This window comes from Schistocerca piceifrons, chromosome X (assembly GCF_021461385.2).
Source record: "Schistocerca piceifrons isolate TAMUIC-IGC-003096 chromosome X, iqSchPice1.1, whole genome shotgun sequence".
NCBI lineage: Eukaryota > Metazoa > Arthropoda > Insecta > Orthoptera > Acrididae > Schistocerca > Schistocerca piceifrons.
Window position 1 is genome coordinate 577097088 of NC_060149.1, and position 14568 is coordinate 577111655.

The 14568-nt window shown below is 41.0% G+C and overlaps 1 protein-coding gene across 2 annotated transcripts in view; it reads left to right on the forward strand.

Moving 5' to 3' along the window:
• LOC124721197 (terminal uridylyltransferase 4-like) overlaps positions 1-14568 on the forward strand; it is a 207296-nt gene that overhangs the window by 41164 nt on the left and 151564 nt on the right. For both annotated transcript variants that reach the window (XM_047246042.1, XM_047246041.1), the window contains one exon: positions 7961-8008. In XM_047246042.1, the coding sequence (XP_047101998.1) occupies positions 8001-8008 (8 nt within the window). In that variant the 5' untranslated portion in view covers positions 7961-8000. The remainder of the gene's footprint in view (positions 1-7960; positions 8009-14568) is intronic.

Below are 14568 nucleotides of genomic sequence, written 5' to 3' on the forward strand. Positions count from 1 at the left end.
GGTGGCTTCTGCCAGGTTCGCTCTACCACTGATAATCTTGTGTAAATCGAGTCTACCGTCCGAACAGCCTTTTACAGACTGCAACACCTGATTGCCGTCTTTTTTGACTTACGTAAAGCATATGACACAACTTGGCAACATCATATCCTTGCCAGTCCATCTCCCACATCGGTGGCCCAGGTCAGGGCTCACGATTGCAGTTCACGTTCGGTCCCTTCTCTCCGAACTGGAGTCCTTCCCTTTACCACCTCTACTTGAGGTTCGTTCACCTACACCTCCATGGTGTACGCCTCAGCCACAGCTTCATCTGGACCTTTTGCATGGCCCTAAAGACTCCATTAACCCCACTGCTCTCCGCTGTCACTTCCTCTCGATTCTTGATGTGTTCCGGGGTTCTGAAGTGGTTTACTCTGACGGCTCAATGACTGATGGTCACATGGGCTTCGCATATGTTCATGGAGGACATATCGAGCAGCACTCGTTGCCAGTTGGCTGCAGTGTTTTCACTGCAGAGCTGGCGGCCATATCTCGTGCTCTTGAGTACATCCGCTCATGCCCTGGCAAGTCATTTCTCCTATGTACTGACTCTTATAGCACGTACAAACAAATTTTTATCATCTGTGTGTATCGTAGCTCTTGATGCTCCTTTTTAGAGCCTTCTCAAACATTGTTTTCAGTTTGTTGATAGTTCTAGTTCACTTTGTTTGCTAAATGATGTGTCAGATATCATTTGACCAACTAGGTTCTCGTGGTTGTGTTATATCAGTGACCTAATGCAGACTGCTGTGTAACACCACTGAACTCGCTGGTGAAGTGCAGATGACCCGAGAATTGCAGCACAATTGGTTTGCTTGTGATAGTTTCCCAGATCTGTCGTTACCCTACAAATAACTGTACAATATGTTTCACACCAGTGCTGTGCATTGTCATTAAACGTTCCTGGAAATTGTTTTTAAGTTTTGCAAGTTATTGCTGTTGTGAGCCAGAATGATGAAAGTGACAAAATTGACTTTTTTAATTATTATTATAAAATTATTTGGAGTTTTCTGAATAAAACAAATCAAGTTTCACCCTACTAAGTGAATTCTAAGTGTGTTTTTTATTGCTGCAAAGTTGACACGCCGCCTAAACGGTTGTAGTGACTTGGTGTGTCACCTCTGATGGCACTGCTCACTGGCTGCAAGCAGGGTATCTTTGTGGAACTAGACAGTGTTTTGTTTTCCAATGTTGTATGGCTTTATCTCTGTGACAAGTGACTGTTCATATTGGTAAACATAAACGCCATACCGTGTGTGTTGCCTTGTGCAGTTTCGTTTGTTTGTGTTGTTTAGCTGTTCACTTTTGCGTATTTGACAAATTTTGCTCGTACCTGTTTTATGTATTTGGTTTGTGGATATCAGTATGCCCCGTTTCAGCAATCGAGTGTTTAAGAAAAGGCACAATGAGTGGATGAAGAAATCTTTTGTTGTTTCGAAGGGAGATGCTGCTCGGGCTACTTCACCGACTACTCCAAATGAATATGGTACAACTTCTTCCAGCAAAAAACTTTGTGACAGCAAAGAAAAATTTGAAAACTATGAAAGTGACAGTAATGATGTGAATGAAATAGAATTGGGGAGAAGAGGAGTTTGTGGCACAACTTGACAAGAAGAAGGGACCATTAGGTAGGACATGTTCTGAGGTATCAAGGGATCACAAATTTAGCATTGGAGGGCAGCGTGGAGGGTAAAAATCATAGAGGGATACCAAGAGATGAACACACTAAGCAGATTCAGAAGGATGTAGGTTGCAGTAAGTACTGGGAGATGAAGAAGCTTTTGCACAGGATAGAGTAGCATGGAGAGCGGCATCAAACCAGTCTCAGGACTGAAGACCACAGCAACAACAAAAACAACAACAACAACAACAACATTTCCTTGCTCTCTGATATTCTGAAAGATAGTGTATTATGCCAAGTTTGCAAAGAAAGAGGACTGGAATTGAAATTAGCTTCATGCATTGGTTTGGCATGTAAAATGTTATTGAAGTGTAACAAATGTGCTGCAGAAGTTTCGTTTTCTAATTCTAACAGTATTCCTCGTAGTGGTAATAGTGGAAACAAGGTGTATTATATAAATGTTAGGTTAGGGTATGGCTTGCGTTGCATTGGCAAGGGAAGTGCTGCAGGGACAATGTTATGTGGAATTATGAACTTGCTAAAACCACGAACCAAGTTTGGATTTCATAATGAATTGGTGGGATCTTCTGCTGAAGATGTTGCTCAAGCAACAATGAAGAAAGCAGTTGAAGAAGCTGTGACTGATAATGGGAATTGTAGAGATTTAACTGTTGCTTTAGATGGATCATGGCAACGCAGATGTCATAAATCTCTAAATGGAGTTGTGACAGCTACCAGGGGAGACAGTTGCAAAGTAATTGATCTTACTATTCTCTCAAAACATTGTAGATGTAAGGGTAATACCAAGGACGAACATAGTGAAAGTTGTGAAGCAAATTTTCACGGCACGAGTGGAGCGATGGAAGTTGAGGGAGTGAAAGCAATTTTTTCCAGATCACAGGAGTGGTATAATGTACAATACACTAACTAGCTAGGAGATGGTGATTCTAAGGGATATAAAGCTGTAGGGGAACTCGAACCTTATTGCAATGAAATTCACATTAAAAAACAAGAGTGCATCGGACATGTGCAGAAGCGCATGGGGGCTCGCTCGCTTGCGTAAAGTAAAACAGACATTAGGATCCCAGAAGCTTAGTGATGGTAAGACCCTTGGAGGAAGAGGAAGATTGACAGATGAAGCAGTTGATAGATTGCAGAGGTATTATGGGTGTGCAATTAGGCAAAATATAAGCAGCATTGACCATTTGAGGAGAGCAGTATGGGCATTATTTTTTCATACTGCATCAACAAATGAGCACCCACAGCATGCACTGAGTGCATCAACAAATGAGGACCCACAGCATGCACTGTGCCCCACAAGTGATGTCTCATGGTGTAAGTACCAATCAAGAAAGGAAAATGTCCATAAAAACAGTTTGCCAAATGCTGTAATTGATGTAATTAAGTCCATATTCAGAGATTTATCACAGCCAAGTTTATCGGAAAAGTGTTTACATGGGCAAACATAAAATCCAAATGAAAGTGTAAATAATTTAATTTGGATTAGGATTTCCAAAAGAGTGTTTGTACAGATAAAAACATTGCATTTTGGAGTGTATGATGCAGTGGCAACATCCAGTGAAGGAAATATTATCAAATGTGATTTGCTGAAACGTTTAGGTTCCCAACCAGGACACAACACCATATCCACAGTGTGCCTAATTGATGGAGAAAGACTAAGAGGTGCAGGAAGAAGAGACGAAAGCCTACAACACGCAGCAATAGGGAAAAAAAGACCAGTGAAAAGGAAACTAACACTGGAAAAAGAAGAGGATGCCGATAATCCATCATATGGGGCAGGAATGTATTGAAAAACTTTGGAAGCCATTTCCTGTAACTTTAAAATTTTCATCCTGCTAATTGTATATCAATGAAATTTATACACAATATTGCTTACTTCTTTTCTTTCATTTTTATAACAAATTGTAAAAAAAAAAAAAAAAAATTGTATAATTCAAGAGTTAAAGAAGAAAAAGTGCAAAATTTTAGAGAAAAAATAAGCATCTGTTTAAAAACATTGTGAAACAAAATCCAATAAATATTGCTTAACATGGCATTATAACTTTGTAGAGAAATATTCACTGAACGTGTAGTCCAAATTTCAGAGTAATATGTTTAATGGTTTTAGAAAAATGTTCCTTCTATTTGCTAAAATTAACGTGGAGGAGATGGATTGTTCCGGCTCCCCTTAATTTATAGAAACTGATATAGTAGTTCTGTGTTGATACATGTGTAGTGTTGTGATGCTAATCTGTATGTAGCAGAGCATCTGTTCGTGTACAAAATTGCTTGGAAAGCCAGGAAATTATTACCTGTATTCTTGCCAGACAGTACTTTTCTCAGCTTTGTGAAGTGGTTTTTCATTGAACCATTACATAGCATTAACCTTTCATTGTTTTTCAGTCCCCTTCCAACAACACTCAACAATTTTTCTTTTACCCTTGCTTTGAAGCAAGGTAGCCTTCAGAAAAATTAGATTTTTTTCCGTTGTTGTGGGTTACATGCATGTTATTTGCACATCAGTTTCACATTAGAGATTGTGTTATAGATTCTGTAATGATACCTCAGCTGGACTCGTCTTCAGGACGACGATGGTTTGAACCTGTGCCTGGCTATCCTGATTTAGGTTTTCCATTATTTCCATAAATTGCTTCAGGCAAATGCCTGGATGGTTTCTTTGCAAGGGCATGGCCGACTTCCTTCCCTAATCCGATGGGAGTGATGACCTAGCTGTTTGTCCCCTCCCTAAATCAACCAACCAATAATACCTCAACACACTGTGCAGATTGTTTTCTGAGAAAGCAACAGCTCAATGAAATTGCTATAACATTCTTATTTTTGTGAGAATATATGACGTTTTACTGCCTTTTGTTCCTATATACTTACCATATCACTAGAAATCTGCTTGAGTATTGTGAGAGTTAAGTTATTTCTCTCTTTTGGTTCAATTACTTAAAGAACTGCAGGCCAATACATTTTCTTATCAATATTACCTACTACAGACTGTGAGGATTATGTCATTTACATCAAAGATAGAAGTTTCACTAACACACTAAGTTTACATTTTATTTCATGTACAGTCTGGATGAGAACTGGTTAGCAGACAGTTTTGGTTTTTAAATAAATTGACATGTCTCCTTGCTATCACATTTTGAACAGAGTTCTGTGTTCTTGGGGGAAAATGATTTTCAGCAGGCATCCACAGGAGCAGAAAGCTGCTAGTCGTGATTAACCACTTAGTTAAAAGTGTAATTTGAAGGCTTCTATCATGCAGGTGTACATATTTCACCTGACTATACTGATTTTAATTGCAACTAACAGTAGCCTTCCACATTCTGCCTATTATGATACTTGATTAATTTGTGGTATAGTAGTAGCAATATGGAACTTTGGCAACATTTTGTGCATGCACCTTGATATGTAACTTTGTCAGTCATCACTAAAAATATAGTTTGTAAATTCAGTTAAGGTAAACAAGTTACATCAATAATAGTCAGACATAAATGGACAGTAAATGTTCCTACAGAGAGTTTGCAAATGAAAAAAGAAGGAAAAGACGTGATTTTCAAAAATGTTTGGTGCGCTGCAGAATGTTATCAGTTTCTTGTAGAAGTATGTCGTAAAATGTGTAAATCAGTCACATTTTTTCTGTATAATGTGAAAGAATTTCTCTACTTACAGATTATTTTTATCTTGTTTTCACAGAATAGCTGCAGCTAACTCACATTTTATCATTCAGTTCCAACTATGAGAATCGTATCGCCCAACTGATTAACTTCTCATACCTTAGGTTCACAGTTTTGTAAAAATTTTTAAGTGGCATCATGGTCACCTTTGACTTGGATTGTCAGAGGTTAGCGTGATATCTGTTGTAAAATAGCCTGAGTTGTGTACTATATCTAGTAGCAGGTTTCATACCTTGACTCGTGCAATTGATTTGGGTCTTTTCTAGCATTCTTTACTTGTATGAGGTTGATTGGCAGAAGATACGTAAGTGATAATACAGTGAAGTGCATTTTAGAGGATACAGAAAATGAAAGAGAACTTACTTATGAGTGGTCAAGGAGAATATTAACTGATTCAATTTATATTTTTCTCCAATAAAGAAATAAATTAATACATTTTCTGTGACTCTTCTATAAATTCATTCTAAAAAATAAAATTAAAAAAAAAAATGATGTCGGTTATTTGAGGATAAATTTTGATTATGGAGACTAAAAAAGACTGGCTGGGTGAGATTAAGATATGTGAACACAAAATAAGCAGTCTTGCATATGCGGATGACTTAGTTGTGATGGCAGATTCGATTGAAAGTTTGCAAAGTAATATTTCAGAGCTAGATCAGAAATATAAGGACTATGGTATGAAGATTAGCATCTCCAAAACGAAAGTAATGTCAGTGGGAAAGAAATATAAAAGGATTGAGTGCCAAATAGGAGGAACAAAGTTAGAACAGGTGGACGGTTTCAAGTACTTAGGATGCATATTCTCACAGGATGGCAACATAGTGAAAGAACTGGAAGCGAGGTGTAGCAAAGCTAATGCAGTGAGTGCTCAGCTACGATCTACTCTCTTCTGCAAGAAGGAAGTCAGTACCAAGACTAAGTTATCTGTGCACCGTTCAATCTTTCGCCCAACTTTGTTGTATGGGAGCGAAAGCTGGGTGGATTCAGGTTACCTTATCAACAAGGTTGAGGTTACGGATATGAAAGTAGCTAGGATGATTGCAGGTACTAGTAGATGGGAACAATGGCAGGAGGGTGTCCACAATGAGGAAATAAAAGAAAAACTGGGAATTAACTCTATAGATGTAGCAGTCAGGGCGAACAGGCTTAGATGGTGGGGTCATGTTACACGCATGGGAGAAGCAAGGTTACCCAAGAGACTCATGGATTCAGCAGTAGAGGGTAGGAGGAGTAGGGGCAGACCGAGGAGAAGGTACCTGGATTCGGTTAAGAATGATTTTGAAGTAATTGGTTTAACATCAGAAGAGGCACCAATGTTAGCACTGAATAGGGGATAATGGAGGAACTGTATAAGGGGGGCTATGCTCCAGACTGAACGCTGAAAGGCATAATCAGTCTTAAATGATGATGATGATGATGATGATGATGATGATGATGATGACTAAAAATGATCTTTGGGATATCTTGCACAACAATGTGACTTCACTGACATTGTTTTCTCCCCTCACTGATTTGACATGACACTTTCTTTTGCTTTCCTTGATGTATCCCTCATCACTTTGAGCTTATTGTCCAACAGATACGTACCTGATTTGAATGCTACACATTCTCTCTCTCGGTGTTGTCTATAAGTAGATCCCTGCAGATAACTTTTTTGTGCTGTAAATTTTAAAGCACTTTCTGCTTTTTTGCACCAGATGCCTTTTGTAATCCACAATGTTATCACTACTGTGATTGTTTTGTTAATCTTAGTAGAAAGTAACTTATCTATTTGCAGCCCCGCTCTCCCTCTCCCATTTATTGCTTAAGAAAGCCTTAGCACAAAAGATAGGGGCACTGTGCACCTGTCATTCACAGGTCAGTGACTTATTTCATGGAAATAAGTACTTTATCATTCCTTCAGTATCACTCTGTGGTTAATAGAAATGGATTTATCTTTCATGTGATAATACATTCTTACATTGTGTGGGTTACTGTGTAAGCACACTATGAATTGCAATACCACAACTGTTCTGCACATGTTATACTGCGATGGCATATATTTGAATTGCTGTCTTCTATGCTATTTGACCACAAAATACAATATCTTGGTTCGCATATTTTCAGCTCTACAATATCATCCTGACTTACTTTATCATCTGTTTGACCTTTACTCTTACAATGACAAATGAGAAACGCTGAAATATTGTTGTTAATATAATGTACCGAACTGCTATTTGGCAGGAGTCACAATCAAATCCTGATATGGCAAATATTATAGTGTTTTCAGTAATTTTGTTGCTGGCAGACACTCTAGAAATTCTTTGATTTGTTGCTGATTACTTATTTAGTGCTCCTTAAAACTGAAGAATGGCTGTTTTCCCATTAAAAATTGAAGTTCAGTTAAAAAGTGGAAAATGTTGATAACTCTGTGAGAGTGCATTGATGGGCAACTTAAAGTACCAAGAAACTGCAGATTTTGCTGCATTGGCAAAATTAAACATTTAATGTTCCAATAGATTTGTTACAAGACCACAAATATTTCATAGTTACTATCCTAAAAATTTTGTGTGAAGTAATGTATTGTCTTGTCACAATAACAATTCATATATAAACATGGTTTCTTTGTTTCTCACAGGGAACATATTCACTCGACTAAATGAATGTAAGCTGCCAACATGGAAGGGTAAGACATTATCTCTCTCTCTCTCTCTCTCTCTCTCTCTCTCTCTCTCTCTCTCTCTCTCTCTCGCATGTGTGTGTGTGTGTGTGTGTGTGTGTGTGTGTGTGTGTGTGTGTAACTAATCTTTGTGTCAATGTTCTAGGCTAAATTTGCAAATAATTTTCAGTGTGACATTGAGAGATGGCATAACAAACTGTATAAAAGCACTCATAGTTGTCTGTACAACACAGCTATATGTCTGACAGTCCATCAATACCATAGGGATGACAATGACACAGTCCACTAAGAATGTACTCGGGAGTCTCCCATGTTGGTCTTTCAGGAGTACATGTGTGGTTAGCATGGGGTACTTAAGCCGTTGCAGATAACAATAGTACCTTTCCTTTTGTGCAGACCTACTCTAAAATTCCACCTTTTCTTTGACTCGACTTTCAGGACAGTTTCCTTCTATATCTACACCTACACCCTGCAAATCACTCTTAAGTGCCCGGAAGAGGGCTCATTAAACCACCTTCACATTAATTCTGTATAATCTACTCTCGAACAGCACGTGGAAAAAACGAACAGCTGTATCTCTCCGTGTGAGCTCTGATTTCCCTTATTTTATTATGATGAAAATTTTTTTCATTTGTAGGTTAACTTCTACAAAATACTTTCACATTCAGAGGAGTAGTTTGGTGTTTGAAATTTCATGAGAAAATCACCTTGCAATGAGAAATGTCTTTGTTTTAATGCTGACCACCTCAAATCCTGGATCATGTCCATGACACTCTCTTCCTTATTTCTTGATAATACAAGATGTGCTGCCATTGTTTGAACTTTCTCAATGTAGTCCATTAATCCTATCTGGCAAGGATCCCACTCACACAGCAGTACTTCAAAAGCATAGTGTAAGCAGTCTCTTTTGTAGATCTGTGGCATCTTCTATGTGCTCTGCCTATAAATGCAGTCTTTGGTTCACCTTTCCCAAAACATTTTCTATTTGTTCTTTCCAATTTAAGTTGTTCGTAATTGTAATCCCTAGGTATTTAGTTGAATTTTTGGCATTTAGATTTGATTGATGCATTATGTAACTGAAGTTTAATGGATTACTTTCAGCACTCGTGTGGATAACATCAAACTTTTGTGACTTTCCCACAATACAGATACCTTATCTAAATTTTTTGCAATTGGTTTTGATCTGATGACTTTTCTAGACAGTAAACGAATTCATATAGATAAGGTACAGCCGAGGGCTATAACACTACCTTGGGGAACACCAGAAATCGCTTCTGTTTTACTTGAGAAGTTTATGTCAATTATTATGAATGTGACCCCTCTAACAGGAAATCACGAATCCAGTCAATATTCCATAAGCATGCTATTTGATTACAAGCTGCTTGTGAGGTACAGTGTTGAAAGCCTTCTGGAAATCTAGAAATACAGAATCAATTTGAAATTCCTTGTTGATAGCATTCAACAGGTTGTATGAGTAAAAAGCTAGCTGTGATGCACAAAAACGATATGTTCTGAATACGTGTTGACTGTGTGTCAATAGACCATTCTCTTTGAGGTAATTCATAATGTTAGAACACAATATATATTCCAAAAGCCTGCTGCATATCAATGTTAATGATATGGCCCTGTAATTTAGTTGATTACTCCTATTGCATTACTTGAATATTGGTGTGACCTGTGCAACTTTCTAGTCTTAGGGTATGGATTTCATCAAGCGAGAGGTTGAATATGTTTGTTAAGTATGGAGTTATTGCATCAGCATACTCCAAAAGGAACCTAATTGTTGTACAGTTGGGACTGGAAGACTTGCTTTTATTAAATGATTTAATTTGTTTCACTACTCTGAGAATATCTATTTCTAAGTTACTCATGTTGGCTGCTTGGCTGCTGTTCTTGATTCGAATTCCGGAATATTTACTTTGTCTTATATGGTGAAGAAATTTTGGAAGGCTGCATTTAGTAACTCTTCTGTAGCAGCACTGTCATCGATAGTATCACACAGAGATGGCATTCATTGTGTCTTGCCACTAGCATACTTTACATTTGACCAGCACCTCTTTGGATTTTCTGCCAGGTTTTGAGACAAAGTTTCGTTTTGGAAACTATTATAAGCATCTCACGTTGAATTCCGCGCTAAATTTCAGGCTTCTGTAAAAGATCGTCAAGTTAGGAGATTTCGCGTCCATTTATGTTTGGTATGCTTTTTTAGTTGTTTCCACAACAGTGTTCTGACCCATTTTGTGAATCATGAGTTCCATTGTGTAATGTAATTGGTATAAATCTCTCAGTTGCTGTCAATAACTATTTCTTTGAAATTGAGCCACATCTGGTCTACACATATGTTTGGAAGGAGTGAAAATTGCCTCGTAGGTCAAGTGATTTTTTTAAAAATTTTTTTAATTTTTATTTTTTAATTTTTTTTAATAGATATATTTTTCGTTTATTTTTGGAGGCTATGGAAGTTCCAGTACTCAGTCTTGCTACAACAGCCCTATGTTCTCTAATCCATATATCCATTTTGAGCTCATTATTAGCTCAGCGTTATTTGTTGCTAAGAGGTCAAGTGTGTTTTCACAACTGTTTACTATTCAAGTGGGCTCATGAACTAATTGCTTGAAATAATTTTCAGAGAATGTTTTCAACACAATTTTGGATGATGTTTCATGCATACCACCAGATTTAAAGATGTATTTTTGCCAATACATTGAGGGTAAATTGAAGTCACCACCAACTGTAATTGTATGAGTTGGTACATTTTTGAAATTAGACTCAAGTTTTCGTTGAACCTTTCAACAACTGTATCATCTGAATTGGGAAGTTGGTAAAGGATACAATTATTATTTTATTCTGGCTACCAAGAATGACCTCTACCCATACTAACTCACAGGAAAAATTTCGGCTGAACTTATCTCTGGCTTCAGCCACCTTTCAGTGCCTATAATGATTTGAGTATCCGTGCTTTCTATTAGTGCTTGGAGCTCTAGTACTTTTCCAACACAGCTATGACAATTGACAGCTTTTATACCAATGGTTCCTAGTTCCACGTTCTTCTTGTGCTTGACCTGCACCCTTTGAGACTGATGTCCTTTGTGTGCTCCCTCGAGGCCTCAAAAAAAAAAAAAAACCACCCAGTCCACGCCACGCAGCCCCCACTACCCCACTACTCGTGTAGCTGCCTCCTTTGTGTAATGGATTCTTGACCTATTTAGTGGAACCTGAAGCCCCACCACCTTATCACCTTATGGTGCAAGTCGAGGAATCCGCAGCCTATATGGTCGCACAAACGTCTCCACTTGGATCTGTGGGCCCACAATCGGTCCCGCCAACTATGCTGCAAATTGTGAGTTCTGCTTTCATCTCACAAGCAAGACTGGCAGCCGTCACCACTTCTGATAGCTGCAGAATATGAGAGAGAATCTATTCCGATCCAAAGCGACACGCATCGTTGGTACTGATGTGAGACACCACCTGCAGTTGGCTGCACCCTGTGCTCTTCATAGCATCTGGAAGGACTCATTCTGTGTCTGGAATGACTCCACCCCGTATGCACATGGAGTGCACACTGGCATTCTTCCCGCCATTGGCAGCCTTGTCTTTAAGGTGCCCATAACTCATCTGACATTGGAGCTCCCAACTACCAATAATCCCACCCTCTCTGACTGCCCAGATCTTGCAAGCCGAGAGGCTTCCTCTGAAACAGGACAAGTGACAGCTTCTGGCTGAAGGACAGTGTAAACCCTCGTGACAACTGACCTTTTCTGTAGGGTGCTGATTTTGGCTGCTTACCTCTCTTTTTTTTTTTTTTAGTCAAAGTTGTACAGTGTTGCAGATTGAGTGGGGAAGGTTGCCCAACATGTCACACATTCCATCCACTGTGCAGCTCCATCTTAAGCACCACTTGTCATAGTGGATCAAATTGGTGGCCCAAAACAATGCAGTAGTGCCCTTTTTTTGGGGAGGGGGTTCTCAGGCACCCTCGCAATTGTAGCTCCGTGATAATGCAGGGGACTCAGTGTTAGGAGGAGAATCCTTGGTCCCCAGGCAGAGGAGGCAGCACCATGATGAATGATCCACAGTGATGAAGATCAAACTATCTCACACTGGTGGCCACAATACTCCAGAAGTGCTACTGGAGGAAGTATTGTTTCAGTTAAGAAAGGTATGACACACAAGTCTTGCCTTCCGTAGCCACATTATGGGAGGAAAGTAGATGAAATAGAAGTGGTAAGAGGTCTTCTACCAGTACCTAATTTTTAGCTGAGCTGATGGTCCTTTATGACCACAACCTTTGCTTTTTGTTGAACATATTGAGGAAAAATTCAAGGCCCCCTAGGGGGTCCACAACTCTTTTTGTGGATACGTGCGTGGCGAGCACGGGGCCCCGAGCTATTGCAGCCTTCTTTCTTTCCAGGGCTGCATTTCCTTCCCCTTCCCCCTCCTTGCTCCTTTCCCCTCGCCCTCTCCTCTCCCTCTCTTGGTGTCCTTGCTTATGTTGGCCCGCGCTATCCTCCTGGTTCTGTTGGTTTTACAATTTGGCTTTGTTGCGTAACCTCCTCCTCCTTTTGGCACTCCCTGGTCCCCCTCTGGGGTTTGACCTCCATTTCTAAATTTCTCTTCCGTAGTGTGAGCCATTTGAGGAAGAGCACCTTACCTAGTGTCTCCAACGTGTGCCCTCCTAGTACATTCCACCTTTTCTTTCACATTGTTGTCTGATGCTAGGGTGCATAGCCAGCACGGTAGCCAGCCCGTGTGGTGGGGTCGCTACATACCCTTTTGGGTGAGCCCCCTGAACACACAGGGATCACACTTCTGATACCTGAGCTGTGACCACCTCATGCAAGCCTTGGAGTAGTTGCTCATCATCCTGGAGCATCAGAACTCCCGGCAATGGCCGCCGTGCCGGATGGCCCTTGCTGTGGCTGGGTGGCACCTGTGAGGAGAGCCCCTGATCGGAGTGGGTGGTATCAGGGCGGACGCTATGCAAATGAAACGCATACGGTCCAGAACTCTGGCCATTCTTCTGCGTGGAACTGATTCTTCGAGTGCTGCTTCTCTTGCCCCTTTGGCCTTCCCTTCCATGGCTACCCCCTGGGAAGAGTCAGGCCCATCAGCTAGGGGCGAAACCTTTCCCCCGTTATCTGGTTTGCACCAGGACTGATGAGGATACTTTCACCAATACCAAACCTTTATTCTTTGTGGAACACATTGAAGACAAGTTTGGCGAAGTGGACTCCCTGAGCAAGATGCGGTTGGGTTCGTTGTTGATCAAGACTGCTTCAGCTGCCCAATCTGCCGCCCTTCATGCCTGTACCCATCTTGGCACAATTCCTGTGTCCATTACCCCCCACCTGTCTCTAAATATGGTTTAAGGTGTGATTTTTCACAGGGACCTCATCCTTCAAACTGATGAGGAACTTTCTTCCAATCTCGGACGGCGGGGTGTTCACTTTGTTCGGCATGTTCAGAAGGGTCCTAAGGACAATCACATTGATACTGGTGCCTTTATCCTGGCTTTTGAAGGGGATACCCTCCCTGAGAAAGTAAAGATTATGGTTTATCGAAGTGATGTGAAGCTGTACATCCCACGTCCTATGAGGTGTTTTAAGTGCTTGCGTTTTGGCCACATGTCTTCCTGCTGTTCACAGGCCCCTCTCTGTGGTGACTGTGGACGTCCACTCCATGAGGGGAGTCCCTGTGTTCCCCCTCCTGTGTGTGTTAATTGTCATGGCAATCATTCTCCACGTTCACCAGATTGCCCAGTATATAAGAAGGAAAAGAAGATACAGGAGTATAAGTCCCTCGATTGTTTAACCTACACAGAGGCTCGTAAGAAGTGTACACGTCTTCACCCTGTGTCCATGACATCTAGTTATGCTTTAGTTACATCTTCACCTCTTCCTCCCCCAATCCCAGACCCCCCCCTCCCCTGCGGCTCCCACACCTTCTGCTATGGGCGCTGCTCCCCCTCCCCAGCCGGAGAATTGTCCCACTCCTTCGGCGTCTGCCGGTCAAGGGCGCCTCTCCCGGGATGCCCCTTCCCGGCACAAGGTCTGCTGCCACGTGACGACTGCAAGAGCCGTAGTCTGTCGGCTCCGTGGTCGCCCGGTCTCTTTCTGTTTCCGATCTTGCTGCAGCTGGCTCCTTTATGCCACACAGCCCTCCTTGATCTCAGCCTGAAAAGAAGAAGAAACATAAGTCCCGGGACAAAGAGCCTCTGGTGTCACCAGAGGTCCCATCCCCGGCTTCACAACCAGATTCTTACCTGTCATTCATGGATGTCGCCCCCTCCTTGTCCGTGACGGGTGGCGACCCGGCGTTATGACTGGCTTTAGCGTGTTCAGCCCCCATTTAAATCATCGTTCTGTGGTTATCCAATGGAATTGTAATGGATACTATCGTCACCTTCCGGAATTGCACTCCCTTATTTCGTCTTACTCTGCAGCTTGTGTGGTTCTACAGGAATCTCATTTTACTGATGCTCACTCACCGACCCTCCGTGGGTTCCGTGTTTTCTGTTGAAATCGGGTAGGACCCCTACGGGCTTCTGGTGGCGTTTGTACGTTGGT